Source organism: Gopherus evgoodei, chromosome 3, assembly GCF_007399415.2.
Source record: "Gopherus evgoodei ecotype Sinaloan lineage chromosome 3, rGopEvg1_v1.p, whole genome shotgun sequence".
Lineage (NCBI taxonomy): Eukaryota > Metazoa > Chordata > Testudines > Testudinidae > Gopherus > Gopherus evgoodei.
In genome coordinates, this window is record NC_044324.1 from 161092052 (window position 1) to 161113415 (window position 21364).

The following is a 21364-nucleotide window of genomic DNA, read 5'->3' on the forward strand; positions in this document are numbered from 1 at the left end:
GACATTCTACTTTACTTTTATTTTGGTGTTTGGTGTTTTGAAATGTAATTTAAATGAAAATCCAGAGTTATAACTGGATTGCAGGGTACTGGTTACCAAATTTTAATAACTTAACTTTCATGTTTTTAGGAAAGGCTGAACAGTTCCTGTGATTTTTTTTTTCTGTATGATAGTTTAAATAAATTACCAAAATAAGTGAAACTGGTGTGAATATATTGCATTATGTTGACAAAATATGCAGAATTTTGCAGAATTTTTAATTGTTTGGTGCAGAATTCCTCCAGGAGTAACAGTTGTTGTGGCATAGGTGGGCCGTGGAGTTTTTGTATCATGTTGGCTGAGGCTCAGAAAGAAAAAGGTTGAGAGCCCCTGAGATAGATCGCTCTTCTGACTTGCCATGGCAGTTCCTCTGAATAGTTTTTCACTGTGTTTGGGGTTATCAGCTTGGATAAAAGTTGGTATTAAGTGGGGGAGGAAGGGGCAAAAAAAAATTTGTGGTAAAATTTAATTCCCATGTAGCTGCTAATTAGTATATTTTCCAGGGGTGTTTGTTAGTACATTCCATACGAAATGCAGAGGAATTATGTTCCTGCATCCTCTCAGGTCTTTCAGCATGGAGGAAATTTGGGAAGTACAGACAGGTCGTTACATGAAAATAAATCCTTGATCGGCATCCCAGCAGTGACAGATAAGGTGCTGATAATAAGATGAAATTTAAAATATCTGGTAAATATCTGGTAAAAAACCAAGGTTGAGGGCGAATATAGATTGTGAGGAGACAGGCACACTCTGTCTTATGTATGTACAGCACCCAGCACAATGAAACCTCAATCGTGATGGGTTTCTGGGCACTAGAGTAATACAAATAATAATTCCAATTTCAAAGCAAGTGGGTGCGGCTCCTCTTCCTGGAGGATTGGCGTTATTTTAGTCTTACCCAACAGTTTAAATGATTTCCTCTTGAGATTGTAAAATGTTGGTGAGAGCTGCCTCCAGCAAGAGGGCCTTTCAGAGTGGCATGGGGAGAGCGTACATGTTAAGCACTGGTAGGATGTAACAGAGTTTTGCATACAATCATCTCCCCTGCTGTCCCTCTGAAACGAACCCCTTTGAGGTGGTGTGCATCAACTGTTTTATTTCATGATATTGTCAGCATTCTGGTTGTACTAAAGTTATTTCTGATAAGTGTCACATTAGGAAGAAAGTTGCTTACTTAGCCCTAAAACTCCTGGGACGAAGCCTACCGTGTAAAAATTGTGATGGGGCTGGAGCGCCAGCCTGCTGTAATTATTAGGTTGTCAGGTTCTGTGAAAAAAGTATGAGCTGCCTTTGAATCCTCCTATCTTACGTTTGCAGCCCAGTGCCTATGAACAGGTGGACTGGTTCCCAGAATGCACCACTGAAATCCCTGATGCACAGGAGATGAAGGAGTGGATGACCGTGGGGAAGGTATAGCTCTGAAAAGCAAAGTCCCAGTAGTTCCTCCTTTTGTTTAGCCTGATGGTGCTCAGTCTTGTGTAACTGGCATGCTGCCTTGTCATTGAATAGAGTTTCAGAGAGCCACAGATATTATGGGGATGAGGACCAGATACGTGCCTAGTCAGACCAGTCCCAGTCTGATGGCATTGTGGGGATTGCATTGTCAAGTTGAGTTGTCCCACTGCTATGTTTTGCTGCCGTTGATGCATACATCACAAGATAGCATCTGGGTTGCGCTCTGTGACTCTTTTTTTGATAGAGTATCCTTCTCTTCCTGGCTCCTTGGAGGGGTGGTTAGGGCTGGAGGCAGTTCAGGGCTGTCCGCTTCCCTCAGTTGGGTCAGACAGCCCGGGGACTGCTTCTGCGCTCTGCATTCAACTCACACGGAGGGCAAACTAGGGTTGCCGTTTGACACCGCTCCCAGTCCCAGCCTGGCTCTCTCACGTGTTGCGTTGTAACACACAGGAATAATGCAACAAGCTTGTTCTGGGAAGTGCCCCACTAAAAGAAATGGCACAGCATCAGCTAACTGAGGGGGGTTTTCTCATTGCCCTGCCCTAGAGAAAGCTGGTAATTGAAGATGAAACGGAATTCTGCCGAGAAGAGTTTCTGCATAGTGTCCTGCAGTGCAAGGTGAGCATGCTCTGCTGGAGAGCAATTTTAGGGTTGAGGAGGAGAAGGGAAGCGAGCTTGTAAAAAGGCATTAGTGGGGGTGGGATGCATAGGCAGTCGGCAGTGAAGTAGGAAGCCTTTTGCCACCAGTGCAGACTCAGCCTGGGTTGATAACAGTGGGAAGTCGTTACTGTCTGGCGACCTGTGTGAAATAACAAGTGTGTACAGCACACAAACCACAAAGGCAATAGACATAACGGCCCCTTCAGTGGCGGTGTCAGCAGAGAAGCCAGAGACTGAATGAAGCTGTGGAGATAAACGCCTTCTTCCTGGTCTGCTGTGCTCCCCTTTCCCTCCCAGTTTAGACCATCCTTGTCAGGGGGGATGTGTGTGCATGGAGGGGGGGGGGGGAGGAAGAGCTTGTGCTGGGATTGCCTAATCTATGGCTAACTAGGCCTTACGCTGTGGGGTCGTCAGTCCAGCACCATTCCCCATCCCTGAGCTCATTGTAAGAATTGAGCATGGTGTGGGACCAGGAACTGGATGTAGACATGTGACTGAAGAAGGATGCCAGCTTCAGAAAATGTTCCTGTGCTGGTGTCACCCAGTCTAGAGATAACTGTGAGGAGAAAATCACCCTTGGGTTAGGAACCACCCGAGCTGGCTGTTCCCTCCTGTCTGTGCCGTGGCTAGCATAGTTTTTGTTCTGCCTTTGCAGAGCGTGTTTGATGAGCTGGACGGAGAGGAGATGCGCCGAGCCCGGACAAGGTCCAACCCCTACGAGATGATCCGGGGAGTCTTCTTCCTGAACAGGTCTGCAGAGCCTCTGGGTTTGAAGTCCCTTTCTCTTTTGGGTTGCAGCAGCCTGGTGAGCCTGGGGCAAACTAACAGGTGCCCCTTTGTGCATTCACAGAGCGGCGATGAAGATGGCAAACATAGACTATGTCTTCGACCACATGTTCACAAACCCAAAGGACTCTCATGGGGTGAGGATCTCCCTTGTCCTTTGAATTGGTGATGCCTTCCCAAAGAAAGGGGAAATGGGGTGGGGGAAGATTCCTCAGGGCACCATTAGAGACAAAGGCTGCTTTAAAGAGGCAGGGACCCTCGCTTAGAGTTGCAAGAATATAGCAGTGGGCTGCAGTAGTTTGCATGCTTGGTGGGAAGTTGCTATTGGATTGCTAGAATTTTCCCAATTTCCTTTTGCAGAAGCCCCTAATCAAGGAGCGGGATGCAGAGCTGCTTTACTTTGCTGATGTGTGTGCTGGCCCTGGTGGCTTCTCAGAGTACGTTCTCTGGAGAAAGAAGTGGCATGCGAAAGGGTTCGGCATGACCTTGAAAGGACCAAATGATTTTAAACTGGAGGATTTCTATTCTGCCTCCAGCGAGCTCTTCGAGCCTTATTACGGTATGGGTCATGTACATGTGTGTGTGATCGCCTGCATTATAGAGGTTCAAGTTCATATTAGGCGGAGGACTGATAGTCTGTTAGAGTTAGGGATCTAAGAAAAATTGGTTCACAATGACCATCGCAGAGCCATCCTTATGGAAGAAGAGTAACTGCCATGTAATAGGGGATTGAGGGTGGCAAGTCTGAACATCAAGTTATATTTCTGCAGTTCAGGTTCCAGCTTGTGTGTATTATAATAATACTTTCCTATCTGAGGCTGTCAAAGTGCTTTAAAATAACTCAGTGGTTTGGTTCCATTCTACAGATGGGGAAACGGAGGCATAAAGAAATGAAATGGCTTGCCCAAGGATCATTTGGCAGAGCCAAGAATAGAAACCTAGATCTGACTCCATCCCCCAGCATTAATTACTAGATTGCTTCTTTACAGGATCTTTCCACCTTCTATGTGGTGATTTAAGTTATTTTGGACTCCTGGTAACTGCAAGTAGCTCTGATTCCATCTGCTGCATCTATTAGTAGAAAGTGGAATGAAGGGATTGCCAGCAAATCTCAGGCTTTGTTAAGAAAACCCAAGTATGACCGAATTGCAAAAAGTGAAGTAACCAGTCTGCCTTTCCAGCAAGAACCGCAAACAACCTATCGCTGATGTCAGTTAGTTACTTTCTGGCTGATTTTGAAATGCCAAAGCCTCTTTTGACATCTGCAGATCATGAACTTTATTGGTTGTCTGGCACCTCCGGGTCAGATCAGTAAGAGGAAAGTTCTCATTGAGCAGCAAGGTGGATAAAAGGATCATCCTAGCATTTGGATCTTCGTCTCTCACTCTTGGTCAGTGCTCTTGTGGAGGGAGTTGATAGCTATGAGAGTGAATAGCTCAATGATTTTGATGCATTTTCATGTTTCCCTTTTTGTCTGGGCCTAATGTGCTCTAAAATTTAGTGAGGCACATATAAAGTCCACTCTTGGTGATGAGAGGAAAACGCCTTGAACCCTGTGCTAAGTGCAAAGAAGACTGAAAAAAATTTCCAGTCCCACTCCTCTCAGTGGCAGAATAACTGATGCGGAACTGTATTACTAAAGAACTATTGTTTACCCTGACCTCTGCTGTTTTCTCTTGATAATGTACATTTGTCATTCAATGAATAGAAAGAGCAGACACAGAAACTATGCAGAGAATAGAAATCAACAGTAGATGACAAATACCACAGGACTGGGAGTTAGTTGAATATCTAGAGTCTATTCTAGGACACAAAATACACCTCTACCCCGATATAACACGACCCAATATAACACGAATTCGGATATAATGGGTAAAGCAGTGTTTGGGGGGTGGGGGTGCTGCGCACTCTGGTGGATCAAAACGAATTCGATATAATGCGGTTTCAGCTATAACGCAGTAAGATTTTTTGGTTCCTGAGGACAGCGTTATATCGAGGTAGAAGTGTACCAGCTGTGGGAACATATAGCCCTACCCTTTGAAAGAGCCATATGAGAAATCTAAAATGCTGCCTTTAAAAACAGTTCTACTGTTGAACGTATCTTCCCCCTTTCCAGCTGATTGCTGAGCACACTTGCACATGAACAGGGTTCTGTAAGGTCAAACTACGGTGAGTTTTGAAATAATTGTTAATGTCTTCCCAGAGAACGCTGATGATCATGGATATTAGTAAAAGTTTGCTAATGCAGTTTCTCTGGCAGGCATAGACAAAGCTGTGCTTCAGAGTAAGGGTCCATCTACACTATGAAACTGACATTGTTAAAGCTCTGATGGGGACCAATTTTGTCTTGTTCCTTCTGGGACAGAAGGGACAATATTGTGTTGTAGCATGGTCAGGCCCTGTTCAGCCACTAGAGGAGTGAACAATCTGTGCTTTACCAAGGCTGAAGCAGTTTTTTAAAACCAAGTTATAACATGGGTTGGTTCAGTCTGGCTAATGCAAGCAGAATGCAATCTAGCCAAATAAAATTGTGCTGACCTCTTTCTAGCAAAAATCATGTTTGTGAGAGTTCGTGGGAGTGGTCCTGATGCAGCTTCCAAGGTGTGTGTACTTGCTCACTGACTGTTGGTAATGTTTGATCATTGGAGGTCAGCGCATTGATCGCTTGCGTATCCCAGTCTCCTGCAAGCACTCTGCAAACATGCTTATAACTGCTTTTTCTTTTCCCCTTAGGAGAGGGCGGGATTGATGGAGATGGAGATATCACCCGCCCAGAGAACATCACTGCTTTCCGGAATTTTGTTTTGGACAACACTGATCGCAAGGGGGTGCATTTCTTAATGGCGGATGGGGTACGTTCATTCCTCCTTTCCTCTGCAATGAGTGACCGTAGCCATCAGCCAGAGTACAGTGGGGATGTGACATCTTCCCACAGTTACTGCTTGAGATTTGGTGAGATTTGCCATGAAATGTCCTGACATTAGCAGTTCTATCCCAGGGAATAGAAACTGTTGCAAGTTACAAATTTAGCTGTAAATTCCTTGACTCCCCCAGTTAACCAACAGATTTGCGAAGATGTTCACCATTCAGTGTGTGTTTCAGGGTTTCTCTGTGGAGGGTCAGGAGAACCTGCAGGAAATTCTAAGCAAACAGCTGTTGCTTTGCCAGTTCCTTACAGGACTCTCTATCATCCGGACAGGTATCTTTTTCCCTTTGTTTCTCCCCTTCCTCTCCAGGGCTTGGGTGGCTTTGCAGACTCACTTAAAGGCAGAGAGCACAGACACTCCTCTACTGAGAGGACTTGTGTTTTTAAACTAGATTTTCATTTCAAACCCAGTTTTTTCCCCAGCATGAGGCTCTTGGGGAGGAGTGAGAGCTGCACGCTGTCAGGGGTTGCACACAGTGTGCTGCCATGCTGCGGTCTGGGCCCCTGGGCTGGGAGTGCTGTGGAAGCAGCAGGCAGGGTGCTTTGTTCTTAGGTGACATTCCCTCCACCTGGTTGGGGGCTGCCTCTCTCTTTCCTGGGTCTTTGGGAGGCAGAGAGCTAAGTGGGGGGGTGGTACGTGGTACCCATTTGGTCAGTCTTACTAGATTGATTTATGAAACTGTTTTTCTGATGCAGTTTTTAACTGTACAAAAGTGTGTGTGTGTGCACGCGCATGCGCACAGGGAGATTGAGACACTTAGTATTTTTTCCCCTCTCTCCCTGTAATCTGCTGGCTGCAGTGTACTTCCTTTCTCTGTCACAGGAGGACATTTTGTCTGCAAAACCTTTGACCTGTTCACGCCATTCAGCGTGGGTCTTATATATTTGCTGTACTGCTGCTTCGAGCGAGTGAGTCTCTTTAAACCTGTGACGAGCCGTCCTGCGAACTCAGAGAGGTGAGATTCTGGAGGAAGCGTTAAAAGCAGCCCTTTCCCCTAAATAGTGCAATAGCTCCGTTTGTGTAACGACAGGTCTAGTGTGACCTCCATGACTTGTCTCAGGTAGGAGCCATTTAATGTCTGCCACATAGGAGGAAATACTTTACATGTTTAGAAAGTGACAGTGTTTGATAGATTTAAGAGGCTATTTACCAAATTACCATGGTCTGTTTCTGCCTATGCTGTCTACTTCCAGTGTGGGAATAATGGAGTTTACTGTAATATCTGTTCTGTTTTGCGAGATGCAATCTAAGGATCCAGTTAAATGAGAGCATATTATGTACATTACAGTGGTGTATTTTCATCTCTTTGGATCCGGTAATGCGGTACAAACTGTACATGTGGCACCCCTAAAATGTAGCCATCTCTGGGGAGGAGGATAGCAGCCAGACAACACACAGCATGCCGCACAACAGGGATAGGAAGAGTAACTTTCCAAGGCCACAGCTCTTCCAAGACATGCCAAGGGAACGTTAATGTCAACGCACGACACCTGTTTTTAAGTGACACCTTTGTGCATTCACAGTGTTTGCCCATTGTTAGTTTGAGCGCCTTCTCCTCTGCAACTTCCATCATCTTAGAACATCCTCCTTTTATCTCTGCCTTTCATCTGATTGCTGTGTCGCTCCAATATCTGGAAACCTGTATCTCTTGTCCTTCTTAATCTCTATTTTGCATCAAGCAGTCTATGAGCTGGGGAAAATATGAAATCCATGCCAGAGTCCTCATTAGAAGCCAGGAGTCTGGAGACCTAGTTCCATGCTCTAACCTATTATAGGGCCATGCTGATTTTGGTGTCCTTCAGATGCAGTGTGCTGTGAAATAAAGTGAGACAGACATTGAAGCCTGTACAGGGAGGCTTTATCTTACACTGCCATACCAGGGCTATGGTAGAGTTGTGAGCTAGTAACGGGCTAGTTACACCTGCAACCGGAACAGGATTAAAACTGATTCTCTATTTTAGCATTAGTCCTGCTGGCTTAGTTCTTTGGTGAGATCTGAGCTTGTGAAGTTTGGAGACTTTTGGTGAAGGATTGAGGTCACCAGCTCTTGTGGAGAGTAGGAAAAGGGGGAGGAAGTAGAATGGCCTCGCAGAGGGCTAGCCTGCACTGCCATGAGCCATCGAAGGGTATCCTGGGACAACGATGTTCCTGACGCTGTGGAAGCCAGAGGGGAGGGTTGCTGAGATGGTGGGGGTGTGAAAGGCAAGTTGGATATGCGGGAGGACTGATTCCAAGTGGAGTCTCTGGTTTGCTTGGCAGGTACGTGGTGTGTAGAGGGCTAAAGTCAGGCACTGACGACGTGCGGGAATATCTCTTCATGGTGAACATCAAACTCAATCAGCTGCGCAACTCTGACCTGGATGTAAATCTTGTCGTCCCCCTAGAAGTGATCAAGGGCGACCATGAGTTCTATGACTACATGGTCCGATCGAATGAAAGGTGAGTGCGGAAGCAACAAGAGGGAAAGCCAGTTCCAGCACACCTGTGACTTACAGCTGTTTGAGGTCATGGGGGGCCTTTTCACCTTAAGCTGCCATATTGCTCAGTAACAAGAGTCCTGCTCTGGGAGAGGCCCTGTGTGGCAGACTGGCCCAGCAAGGGGAGATACACTGCATGACTGGTGAGCGTTCACACCTGAAGAACTGATCTGCAGTGTTGGGAATGTAAAGGTGCTCTCCCTAGTGACCCTGCAGTGGTCATGATGGCATTCTCAGGGTTGTGACAGTCCAGCTCTGCTTTAGAACAGTCCACAGCACTTCCTCATCCTGCTTCGTGCAGCAGGACAATTTGTGTGGTTTATAACTCACTCTCTGACTGAAACCCACTCTCTCTTTCAGCCACAGTAAAGTTCAGATCAAAGCATTAGCCAAAATCCACGCCTTTGTTCAAGACACGTGAGTATCTACCTCAACAGGGAGCAGGGCTTTGGGTGAGGACTGAATTACCCACTGGGCAGCTGTGTTCAGTGGCCTGCTTGCTTTACCCATTTGTAAATGCCTTCCTGATCCTAGCAGGAGCTTGGCTTGGCCCTGAAGCAGGAGGCTTAAGGAGCGCTTACAGTTATTAGGCTAGCTAGTGTCACAGCATGTGCTGGTCTCTGCAGCATGGGGATAGCTAAAGGGGATGGGTTGGCTTGGAATGTTTTATACCTGTTACTAGGACCTGCTATGAAAGGGACTTGCAAAAGGGCTACGTACCTTCCAGTTCCCATAAACGGGTCTGTTTCCAAGAGGGGACATAGAGGAGTGGCACATATTGTGAAACACATTGTGGCATATAGTGGTTTGCTACACAGGGGTAGTTGCACTTATTGCTCAAACACTATCTGGAGACAGCATGGTATAATGCACAGAACAGGGGCCGCTGAGGAATGAACCCTGGTTCTGACACTAATGTTTGGATAGCCTTCAACAGGTCACTCACCTCTCTGTGCTGCTATTGCTCTATGTGTAACTTAGGGCAGTTGTGGGGAAGAATAAGTTTGTATTTGTGCAGCACTGTGAAAAGCTAAGGTCCTAACGGTGCTTTAGTGTGTTTTATAAAAGCACTGAAGTCCTGGTGCTAGAAGCCCTCCTGCAGCCTCCAATGATCAGCTCTTTGCTGGGAGGGAGGCAGAAGCTGCTGATCTTTGGTTCAGGTTATGAAGTGGGTGGATGATTGGGGAAAGGGCTTCCCTTGAATACAGCAGCCCTCTGGCATTAAGGACTGATTGTGTGTTTCACTCCCAAAGCAGCTACTTTGAGGAGGCTGGCAGGGCTGGGTATGTTAGGGCTGCAAGACCAAAGAGGCTTTCACCATGTTAACAACCTGCTGGCTTTTCCTCTAGGACTCTGAGTGAGCCGCGGCAGGCTGACATCCGAAAGGAATGCCTCCGGCTGTGGGGGGTGAGTAATGCAACTGACAAGGCAGTTGTGGATGCCATTCCTGCTGTGGCACAGTGGGGAGCGGGAGGGGCTCTGACATGCCAGCCAATAGCATTAACACCTTTCCTGTAGGGCAGGACTATGTTAGTATCTGAGATCACTGTGCACATTTGGGGCTGTGCAGGTCAGGAAACATCAGCTAAACAGGTGCTCGGTGTGTATTGCTTGTGGAGCAGGCCATTGGTTCCACAAAAGGGCAGGGTTATACTGCAAGTGAGAATATTGCATAACACACCGAATAAGCTATGTGGCCAGTAGGTCCCAGGCAGAAAAACCACTCCAAAAAAATCTTATATCAGATGGCAATCTGTCTTCCCTATGAGCTTAGGGTTTTGGGGATCTTGTGGCAGGGAGTTCCACAGAGTAATCACGAGTGTTGGGTGAAATAGCCTCGTTTCATCTGGAGCTGCTGTTCTCATTATTGTTTGTTTATTTGTATAGCACACACACAATCTGCCAGGCACTTTCCAAAAACATACAGAAATAATATAGGTCCTGAAAAGCTTACAACCTAAATTCTTTATTGAAATCGCCTGCCATGTCCTATGACAGATGCTGTGTCAAGCCACGTGTGTTTTGCATACCTCCCCTCTGTGTGAGGCGAGCCCGGCATCACCAATATGAATGGAAAAAACCTTGGCATCAGGGGTTGGAGTGTCCTCGGTGGCAGAGGAACCTTGGGTTTGGGAACACAGCTGTGCAAAAAGAAGTACGACTTATAATCGATCCTTTGTCTTGTTCCAGATTCCAGATCAGGCCCGAGTTGCTCCATCCTCCTCTGATCCCAGGTCCAAGTTCTTTGAGCTCATCCAGGTGAGGCATTTAACTGCAGTTTGTTCTGAAAATGTGGGTGAAATGCTTATTATTACTCACAGGCGTCTGAGATGAAAAAGAGCAGCACTGGGCTGTTTGGTTCAGTATATTGTTCAGGGTTTGCACTCAGATGCTGTGGTGATGAGTGCCTATTTAGAAAACTAGGCAGCCTCGTTTAAATGACTTAAACAATGAGATTTCCATTACTTCCTTTTAGAGACAGTTCCACAGACTTGATAGATGTCTAATGATCAGTGTCCCCCCTGAGGTCGTTAGCTCTGACACTGTATGGGCATCTGGGAATAAAGAGGTCTTTGGCAGAAGAGGTCTTGCCCCTGAGTGAAGGCGTGCCGGAAGATGGCATATTTTTTGAAGCCTGTCGTAGGATTGAATTCCCATAAGGGCTTCCTGTTTCCTGGTCCATTCCCATCCTGCCCAGCTGTGCTGTGATCTTGCTGTTGCTGGAATGCTGTACTGTGACACTCATTTATAGAAAAGGGTGTGTATGGTGAAGAGTGGAACCCCACAAGAGAGCCTGCTCCATCCATTGGTCCTTGGCAGAGAGCTATGAATATTCTGGAGTGTCCCCTGCAGTACTTCCCCATATCCTGTCCCCTCCTTTGGACACACTTCTTCTCTTAAGCCTGTGCTGCTTTTGGGCTCGGAAGGGGCAGGTTCCTTCTCTTTCCAGTGCTGCAGGGGAGCTGTGGAAGCACTCAGTGTGGCTGGGAGGCCAGCTTAGTTGCTTGCACCCAACAAACTGTGATGGCGAAATGAATCCCTTTCTATCTAAAAGACAGCTTTGGCCTGGGCTACCAATTCTGTAGAAGGCAGGTAAATAGCTCTGTGTCCAGGCCTGTTCTTTTCCCTTCACACTTTTACCTTGGTGCCTCCTAAAGTCGCTCAGCAGGGAAATTGCAATAGCCCTTCAGAACAAATGAACGGTTTTGTGGGCTCCTAGACCTTTGTCTACGCAGAGGATGCTGTTTTTTCCTCTAGAACCCTGATTAGTGTGATTGAAACCGGGCTGAGCTCCACTGGTGGAAACAGCAGCATTGCCTGTCTATGCTCGGATTTGCACCAGTGTAGCTAACAGCTGTGGCTGAAATCAGGGCACATCCTGATGCACACAAAGCTTTTGTGTTTGCTGTAGCACCCATCGTTGTATCTGTATCGTGTAAGTCACCTTTCTCCTTCTGCTGTTGTGCTTCAGGGAACAGACATCGATATCTTCAGTTTTAAACCAACACCACTCAACTCAAAAACCCTGGAGAAGATCCGCCACGTCTTAGATTACAGATGTATGGTGTCTGGAAGTGAACAGAAGTTCCTGCTAGGGTTAGGGGTAAGTGCTGACATCTAACCTGACAGCAGGAAGTTCCATGGCTAATTGTGCTGGTTTTTTTTTGTTTTTTTTTTACAAACTCTTTTAAAGATATTGCTTAGCAATTTCATCCCAGCCTGCTTGCTCTTGTATATTGGGGATAGGAGTGACTGATGGACCTTTCTTAAGACCATTGGTTATTTTGTATTCCTTTCTCCTTCCTCTGTCTACTCCCCACACTAATTAATCTTGGTCTTGAAAATCTCTCCTCACAAAGAATGCTGCATTCCCTCCATCTAATAATTCGTTTCACTGCCCATCTCTGAACAGTATCTTTTGTGGGGTGGCAAGGGACCCTGCCTAATGAGCTGTGTTAGGATCTGTGTGTTGGTGTCTCTGCAGCTGAGCTGTAGGCTCCTTCCTTGACATGTCTCATAAAGAAATGTTCTCTGCTGTCAGCAGGAAGGAAGGAATATACTCTCAGGGCTACTTTTCAACAAAGGCAGAAAGAACATGTCCCATTCCTGTTTGGGTCTAACTTTGCTTTGTTCCTTTTTGTCTGCACATAGAAGTCCCAGATCTACACGTGGGATGGTCGCCAGTCAGATCGCTGGATGAAACTGGACTTGAAAACTGAGCTGCCACGGGCTACCCTTCTCTCTGTGGAGATTGTTCATGAGCTGAAAGGAGAGGTCAGAGGTTGTTCCTTCCCCATAAGGGGGCAGTACGCAGGCTGCCTGCAGTTTGTGATGGCTAGTATTACATGGTAGATGGCCCAGCTGTGCAGCTTCAGAGAGGATTCCCAGGGAAGCTATTTTGGGATAAACTCTCCTCTCCTGTTCAGAGCCAGAGATATACGGATGACTGTTTGCTTCCCTTCAGTATTGTTCTGCACCACCTGCATGGCTGACTTACTGTCTGATTGAACACGGCTCAGTGGCTTTTGGTTTGCACAGATACATGCATGTGTTGTGCAGTGCTGCCCTGCTCCACTTGCCTGCCCCATTTTGCTCCACAGGCGGCTGCCTTTCAAGGATGCTGAATATACCGTGTGTCTGAAGTGGGTTTGGATCAGAACCTACAAAAACACCAACTGGTGGTGGTGTTTGCAGAAGCATTTACCCTCCTGCACTGTCTCTGGTCCAACATTGATCTTGGATCATTTGCTGAACTGTTTTGATTGGCAGCTGGCATTGGTTTATTTTTGTAACAGGCAGGTGAAAAAGGTCTGTAATTGAGCATGTTAGTCGTGATAAACAACATATGGGGAATCTTTAATGCACAGGCTTATTGAAATATTGTTCAGTTTTGATTCTGTGACTGTCCTGGTGGGGGGAATGCTGAACTTGTTCTGATAATCAAGAGAATTTTCAGTGTAACCAATAGAGGTCATGAAATGTGACCCTTTGCTGACTAGGCTGGTCAAGGTTGAACTGTGTATAGAAGATCATGTTGTTACTGCAGAGATCTGCTGTGAACTAAGCTGAGTAGCTTCCTTTGGCTAGTTTGTCTGAGGCTGAGTAGTCATTGACCCTGAAACAGGCCTGTGTGTCCACATATATTCCGCCACTTGATGATGATTGCACTTCTTAAAAACAGACAGGTGGGGCCAGTCTGGAAGCTTAACCATGCTACGTGGCATTGCTGCGTGGGAGCTCAGGGCCAAAGCTCGGGTCCTTGCTCCTGGAGTTGGTGCACAAGCTCAACCTTGTGAGGGGACCACTTTGCAAGACATCCAGCTGACTCAGAGAAGTGGTAATGTGCTTCAATGAGTTCTGCCTAGCCCTCCCCTGAGGGACTGGTGCATCGGACATGTGCAGGTATCTTAGGATGGAAGATTAAAACAGGGGAAAGGTGGGAGGCTCCAGAGAATTCCTGGGGGGAGAACCTGCAGCAGAAACAAGTTACCAGTGGCGGGAGGTGGTAACTCCTCCTCTGAAGTTAGCAAGGTGGTGGTGGGAGGCAGGCATGCAGACACTGCATAAAACAGACAGAACAGCCACAGACAGCCTGTAACGTAACTCCCTGTGTTTCTCTCATTAGGGGAAAGCCCAGCGAAAAATCAAGGCTATCCATATCCTGGATGTTTTGGTGCTGAATGGCAATGATGTCCGAGAGCAGCACTTTAACCAGCGGTAGGTAGGGCTTTGGGAGCTCGTCTCATGCATATGGATGAGGGCTGTCAGGGAGCTCCGTGGCTCAATAGCTGTGCTATTGATCATTGGCCACGAGGAATGGAGAGCACTTAGCTGAGGTGCCTGTATAAAGATGAGCCGTGGAAGAACCATCTCTGAAGTGGGTGCATCCTCTCTTCCCCCCACCCTCTCTGTGCAGCAGAGAAGACCTGGTTCCCTTCTGAGACTGGAGTGAGCTGGTCTCAAAACAGGTAGACCAAACGCCACTGGCAGCCTGAATGGGAAGGGTTGTGACTTGCCACTGATGGGGAAGAACCTACAGTTCCTTCCTTAGCGGAGCACATCTGCCAGTCCCGCTCTCCTGTTCATACATGAGTGGGCTCATCAGCACATGGACTCATTACTGAATTTGTTACTAGATTAGGTTTGCCTAGCAGAGCCTATGGAGAACCATCCCTACTGCATAACTGCTAGTTGCAGGACACCAAGCTGGTGGTGCTGGGTGACCAGACAATTTCTGAGTATGTTTGGGTGTCAGTGGTGTCAGCCTGGGCTGTGTGGGTAGAGGTCCCGTTGGCACTCCCTCCTGTCCCAAGGAAGCTGCACCTACCCAACACACCAGAGCCATAGCCAAAGCACAGAACTCTCTTTCCCGTTTGTTCTAGGATTCAGCTAGCAGAGAAGTTTGTCAAAGCTGTTTCTAAACCTAGCCGGCCGGACATGAACCCCATCCGGTGAGTGACACTCCTTCTGCATCCCCCTTCATCTTGGGTCTGCTGGGGCTTTGGGATCAATTTGCTGGAGGAGGAAGGCATGAAACCTAGCCTGGTTTGTTTCCAGGCCTACAGAATGTATAGCCAGAGCTCGTAGTCTCATAATGTTTGCTAGAAGGCGGCAAGTGGCCCTTTACATCTCAGAGATGGTGCTGATGGCTGGATGTTTTAGGTACGCTAAGGTTAACCTTTTAAAGATCAGACATTCATGCGTTCTCCATCCCATGAGTAGCTGGTGCTAATCTCACATGCATACTTGTAGTTGACCTAAACTCCAGTTAGCTCAACCAGAGCAAACCACACCATGCCCCTGTCTAAACTGACGGGTCAGTGTAGGTGCAGCTATGCTGCTGACCGCTGATGGCTGAATCAGGGCTGTTCCCTACAATAGACCAAGACTACAGGTCTGATCACTAAAAGCCTGAGATAAGACCTTGTGTACAGGGCTAAGCACATATTCTGCTAGGAAACACTCCTGAGAGAGGTACTGATAGAGCACTCCAGCTGTTGACTGCTTGCTGACCTTTCACCTTTACTTGTTAGTTTTATTTTGGTACTGTGTAGAGGCCCCAAAAGAAGCAGGGCCCCATTGTGCTGGTGTCGGACAGACACCTAGGAAGACAGTCCCTGACCCCAAAGACTGTGCAGTTTAGCTTGGAACAAAAAGCTGTTGGAGGGAAGAGGGGCCAGAGGTGGAGGGGAACAGTGACGCACCTCCCCAGCTTAGCCATGTGCGCAGCTGGCTGGCTCACATTGTTTAAAAAGGGAAGGCAGGCGTTAGGGGGTCTGAAAACGGCTGCCTTATTTCTATCGTTTTCCCTTTAAGCCTCTGCCTATTTTCTGGGTCAGTTCTGTTTTGCTGTTTGGTGGGGGGAGATATGAAGATGGAAGGGCAGAGTAATATGTGGAGAAGAGTTGGGTGGGGCAGCAAGAGCAGGAGGTTTGGAGATGGAGAACAAGTGGATCTTAGTGAATGTCAACACACATCCAGTAAGTGCAGCTGGGGGAGTCCAAGGTGGTGTTGGGGAAAAGTCCAGGCTGTAATGTCAGAAATGCCCACAGGCTCCAATGGACTCCCCCACTGCTGTGTCTGAAGGGCTTTAAAACTGCCCCAGTAAGCCTGATGCTTGTAGCCAAATATGGTAAGGGGGCACAGAGGGGGGGGTGGGGATGGGGGAACTGCCCTTCTGTAAAAAGATTTCTCTATGTGCCTTTAGCAAAAGATCTCTTAGCTCCCCAATCTGTTTGGAACAGTGGTTGTGTGAAACAATGTGGGCTGGCTATTGAGCAGCAGAACAGTGACCCTGCCTCCGGGGACAGAGCCATGAATGTGCAGGTGTCCAATTCCTGAGCTGGTACGCATAGGCACCGACTCCGTGGGGGCTCTGCACCCACCAGCAGCCAAGCACCCCACCTCACCTTGCCTCCACCCGAGTGTGCCGCATCCCTGCTTCTCCTCCCAGCGCTCATGGCGTAACAAGCTGTGGGAGGGAGCGGGGGAGAAGCAGGAACGCGGTGCGCTCAGGGGAGGAGGCGGGGTGGGGATTTGGGGAAGGAGTCCAATAGGGACAGGGGGGGTGGAGTAGGGGCAGGATGGGAGTGGGTGAGGTAGAGGTGGAGTCGGGGAGGGGGGGAGGTCGAGCACCCACCGGCACCAGGAGAAGTTGGCACCTGTGCTGGGATGAACAATGTGCCAGTGGCTAAGATTCAGGAGCAGGGTGAACCTTAGCCACATTCACTGCCTCGCCCTGAGATCATAGCCGCTAGCTCTGCAATTCCAACGCTTCAGTGTGTGCGTCTCTCTCCCCCCAGGGTGAAGGAAGTGTACAGACTGGAGGAGATGGAAAAGATTTTTGTAAGGTAAGTGACTAGAAATGCTGAGACACTTCATAGCAAGTTCGTGTTTGCAGCTGCTACGCAGAGACAAAAGGGATCTATTGCTACTTGCAAGACAAGCGCCTGGGAGTGAACCCTTGTAGCAGAGCCCACAGTCACCCATTGGGGTATTCTTTGTGGGTGGGTCAGTCAGTCAGTCACCTGCTAATTCTGCATTGCAGAGGCTAGTCTGTTCCAGAGTAGAATGCAGGGCTTCGCTGTGCTAGAGGGAAGCAGCTTGCTTAGCCTTGTAGCCAGGTCTGCAGCCCCCGTGCTGATAGCTGTTCCCAGGCCCAAAGAGGTCCATTCCCTTCCTGCCCTGTTGCGCACCAGGGGAAAGCTGCACTTGTGGTTGCCAGCAGACAGATTTGCAGTTTGATTGTACCTGTAATGGAAACCCTGGTTGGTTAAATACTCTAAATCACTGACATGGCCCTTGTTCCAGCACTGACTCCCTGGCTGATGGTCTGTGTGCACACAGAGTTCTGGCTCCTTTTCCCTAGCCCTGGCGGGGAGACACATGGAGAACTGACCAGTGGCCTGCTGGTTTGTTTTGCTGTGTGCAGTGCTATCCAGTTCCACTGCAGCTGTCTCTGAAGTGTGTGTCTCTCTCCTTGGGTAAACGCCATCCCTCCCTTCTCTCGGCACTCAGGTTAGAGATGAAGATCATCAAGAGCTCAGGTGGAATACCACGTCTGTCCTACACGGGCCGGGACGACCGGCACTTTGTGCCCACTGGACTCTACATCGTCAGGACAGTGAATGGTAGGGAGAGCTCTGCAAGCCTTTTTTCCTCACCATTTTCAGGAGCAGGAAGGAATTTTGTTTTTTAAAAATACAGGGCCAGGCTCTGCCCTGGTGTAACTCCATGGAAGTCAGTGCTGAATTTGGCCCAGGTCCTGTTTTGGTTGGATTGGGCAGCATTGGAGGAAGATGGGTTAGCTGTCCCCATTGTGGTTTGATTAGCTCTGGGATTTCAGTTCAGTCACATGTATACTGGCTGGTTTTTGAGATCACAGATTTCATAACTGGAAAGATCACTCTCCAGACTAGCCCAAGCTGGGCTGGGAGTGCAAGGTGTGCCTCGCTGAATTGACAGCAGTGTGGGAACACACGGCTTTTTGGGGGTTGGAAGGAGAAAACAGTGGGATGTTAAGATGGCCTTTCAAATGACTCCCACAATCTGACATGCTTCCATTCTGGTCCCGCCCTCTGTTTATTCCCTATGGCTTTGCCCCTAGATCCTTGGACAATGGCATTCAGCAAAAACTCCAAGAGGAAATTTTTCTTTAACAAGACGACCCAGGAGTCAACGTACGACCTTCCTCAAGAATCCATCGCACCATTTCAGTGAGTACCGTCCCAGCAGTCAGTTGGCCAGGGGGGCTGAGGAGTGGCAGCATACCACAGTAGGTCCCCGTGCCTCTGCAGTGTGCCTCATCCTTTCGAGCGGGCCAGTGCTCTGCACTTGGGTGATGGTGGTAGGCCCTGCCCTGGCAACGCCACACTGTGTAATGGTGCTTACTGGCAGAGCTTCTTGAAGACCTGCTCCTGGAGCCCTGTAAAGAGGTTCTGACTAGAGCTGTCAAGCGATTAAAAAAATTAATCACGTGATTAATCACGCTGTTAAGCAATAATGGAATACCATTTATTTAAATATTTGTGGATGTTTTCTACATTTTCAAATATATCAATTTCAATTACAACACAGAACAGAGAGTACAGTGCTCACTTTTATATTTATTTTTTATTACAAATATTTGTGCTGTAAAAAATAGTATTTTCCAATTCACCTATACAAGTACTATAGTGCAATTTCTTTATCATGAAAGTTGAACTTAGAAATGTAGAATTGTGTACAAAAAATAAGTGCATTCAAAAATAAAACAGTGTAAAACTTTAAAGCCTACAAGTCCACTCAGTCCTAAAGTTCAGCCATTCACTCAGACAAATAAATTTGTTTACATTTGCAGGAGATAATGCTGCCAACTTCTTGTTTACAATGTCACCTGAAAGTGAGAACAGGCATTTGCATGGCACTATTGTAGCCGGCGTCGCAAGATATTTACATGCCAGATGCGCTAAAGGTTCACATGCCCCTTCATGCTTCAACCATCACTCAAGAGGACATGTCCATGCTGATGACAGGTTCTGCTTGATAATGATCCAAAGCAGAGCAGACCGATGCATGTTCACTTTCATCGTCTGAGTCAGATGCCACCAGCAGAAGGCTGATTTTCTTTTTTGGTGGTTCGAGTTCTGTAGTTTCCACATCTGAGTGTTGCTCTTTTAAGACTTCTGAAAGCATGGTCCACAACTCATCCCTCTCAGATTTTGGATGGCACTTCAGATTCTTAAATCTTGGGTCCATGCTGTAGCTACTTTTAGAAGTCTCACATTGGTACCTTCTTTGCGTTTTGTCAAATCTGCAGTGAAAGTGCTCTTAAAATGAACAACATGTGCTGGCTCATCATCCAAGACTGCTATAACATGAAATATATGGCAGAATGCAGGTAAAACAGAGCAGGAGACATACTATTCTCCCCTCCCCCAAAGGAGCTCAGTCAAAATGCCTTTTTTTAACAAGTGTCATCAATACGGAAGCTTGTCCTCTGGAATGGTGGCCAAAGCATGAAGGGGCATACCAATGTTTAGCATATCTGGCATGTAAATATCTTGCAACGCCGGCTACAAAAGTGCCATGCGAACGCCTGTTCTCACTTTCAGGTGACATTGTAAATAAGAAGCCGGCAGCATTATCTCCTGTAAATATAAACATACTTGTTTGTCTTAGCGACTTGCTGAACAAGAAGGAGGACTCAGTGGACTTGTAGGCTCTCAAGTTTTACATTGTTTTGTTTTTGAGTACAGTTATGTAGCAAAAAGAAATTACATTTGTAAGTTACACTTTCATGATAAAGAGATTGCACTACAGTACTTGTATGAGGTGAATTGAAAAATACAATTCCTTTATCATTTTTACAGTGCAAATATTTGTAAAAAAAATAGTAATATAAAGTGAGCACTATACATTTTGTATTCTGTGTTGTAATTGAAATCAATATTTGAAAATGTAGAAAAACATCCACAAATATTTAATAAATTTGTTGATATTCTGTTGTTCAACAGTGCGATTAAAACAGCAATGAATCAAGGTTAATTTTTTTAATTGCAATTAATTTTTCTGAGTTGATCGCGTGAGTTAACTGTGATTAATGGACAGCCCTAGTTCTGACATTTGTGTTTGGCGCCACATCCAGAGTTGCTTGGAGCTCCACAGTCCGGTTTTAGCCCACAAAAGCTTATGCCCAAATAAATTTGTTAGTCTCTAAGGTGCCACAAGTACTCCTCGTTCTTTTAGTCTGACCATGTGTGTGTGGGTTCCTTTTGCATTCTCAATGCATTCAAGGTGGACTGGGGTGTTGGGCATGCCAGGAAGCTTCATCCAGTGGTAGCAGAGGAAGAAGCATTGTCTGTTTCGGGCTCTCCTGTGGGCACGATGCCGGAGCAGCACTGTGGGAATGGGAGGGAGACCTGGGGCTGTGGAACAGGAGCATTGTGTTGGCTCCTAGGGAAAGAAGGATTCGGAGTTTGATTACCTGGTACTCTCCGTGAAGCTCCAGGAACTTATCACTTGAGCACTCCCCAGCAGGGGATCTCTGTGTGTTCTTCCCGACTATCAGACTCAACCCATCACTTCCATTGTGCACCCTAGTGTGCGCTCTAGAGAGGAAGCTGGGAATCCAGACTCCTGGCTTCCATTCCTGGGAAACTGGGACTCAAGGAACAGAGTAACTGGGAGTCAGTAGATCATGGAGACAGACTGGGAGTTTCTTAGACAGAGAGGTTCAGAGAATAGGGACTGTGTGATATCATTATGCCATTGTTTCCTAGGAAAGTGAGTTGTGTGAGTCTGTTTCTCAGCACAGTGCTGCTATATGCAGACTGCACAGGCCCTGGGATTGTGTCTCAGTTGGAGAGGCTGATGTGAAAGGGGGCTCCCTGCACACCCCTCTAGCCTCCTCGTTGGCTTGCAGCTGTGCTCTGGGAATCCTTCAGGCTTTCCCTGGTCAGCTAGCTGAACAAGCTCTCGTCATCCCAGTGCTGGGAGGGATCCCCTTCACAAACTGGGGAGGGTGCTAGCTCCTCAAAGCCTCTCTGGCAGAATTCCAGCACCAAACTCAACCACTGCTATGAAAACAAAGCAAGGAAGGGGTTTGTGTGTGACTCTGTAATGGATGCTCTGCCTTGTCTTAGTGAGCACTAATGTGTCTGTAATTAGCCGCTGACACATGCGTTTGTCACTATGCTAATATCGTTCTGTTAGAACAGTGTACCTAAATAAGCTATGAATATTAAGTGTCAGTAATTGTAGGAATCTAAGGCTGCTGTGTCTGCAGCAATTAGCAGCTCTGTTTTCACACTGAGTAACTAATATCCAGATGGGGCGGGGAGTCTATGGTCAGGGATGAGTCGAGGGATGGATTTCTGGAGAGTCACTGTATCTCCAGAGCTCATGTTGGCAAAGTGAGGGTTAGTTTGCTCCCCCCACCCCCGCTATATCCATAGTGTGCTGAGTGCCCAGACCCTGCTGTGTCCATTCGGCCTGCTGACCCTTCCAGGTGCTCTGTTTGGGCCTTTCCAGAGTCTTTAG

At 47.2% G+C, this 21364-nt stretch overlaps 2 protein-coding genes and 1 pseudogene across 6 annotated transcripts in view; 2 read left to right on the forward strand and 1 right to left on the reverse strand.

Annotated features, from left to right (window-relative positions):
• Nucleotides 1-268, forward strand: part of LOC115648914 — a 2718-nt pseudogene extending 2450 nt beyond the window's left edge.
• The window catches only part of CMTR1 (cap methyltransferase 1), a 51046-nt gene that overhangs the window by 25614 nt on the left and 4068 nt on the right, over nt 1-21364 (forward strand). For all 4 annotated transcript variants that reach the window (XM_030557248.1, XM_030557249.1, XM_030557252.1 and 1 more), the window contains 19 exons: nt 1357-1449; nt 2041-2112; nt 2810-2904; nt 3005-3077; nt 3301-3499; nt 5674-5792; nt 6043-6139; nt 6690-6822; nt 8127-8306; nt 8705-8761; nt 9694-9751; nt 10535-10603; nt 11817-11948; nt 12497-12619; nt 13971-14062; nt 14728-14796; nt 16648-16695; nt 17363-17475; nt 17952-18060. In XM_030557248.1, coding sequence (XP_030413108.1) covers nt 1357-1449; nt 2041-2112; nt 2810-2904; nt 3005-3077; nt 3301-3499; nt 5674-5792; nt 6043-6139; nt 6690-6822; nt 8127-8306; nt 8705-8761; nt 9694-9751; nt 10535-10603; nt 11817-11948; nt 12497-12619; nt 13971-14062; nt 14728-14796; nt 16648-16695; nt 17363-17475; nt 17952-18060 — 1931 coding nt within the window. The remainder of the gene's footprint in view (nt 1-1356; nt 1450-2040; nt 2113-2809; nt 2905-3004; nt 3078-3300; nt 3500-5673; nt 5793-6042; nt 6140-6689; nt 6823-8126; nt 8307-8704; nt 8762-9693; nt 9752-10534; nt 10604-11816; nt 11949-12496; nt 12620-13970; nt 14063-14727; nt 14797-16647; nt 16696-17362; nt 17476-17951; nt 18061-21364) is intronic.
• The window catches only part of CCDC167 (coiled-coil domain containing 167), a 47628-nt gene that overhangs the window by 6108 nt on the left and 20156 nt on the right, over nt 1-21364 (reverse strand). Inside the window, exon 4 of one of the 2 annotated variants that reach the window (XM_030557261.1) lies at nt 16713-17095. The exons of the other annotated variant lie outside the window; for it this stretch is intronic. Within the exon in view, the coding sequence (XP_030413121.1) occupies nt 16953-17095 (143 nt within the window). The 3' untranslated portion in view covers nt 16713-16952. Of the gene's footprint in view, nt 1-16712; nt 17096-21364 lie in introns of those variants that run through there. 2 annotated transcript variants of the gene reach the window in all.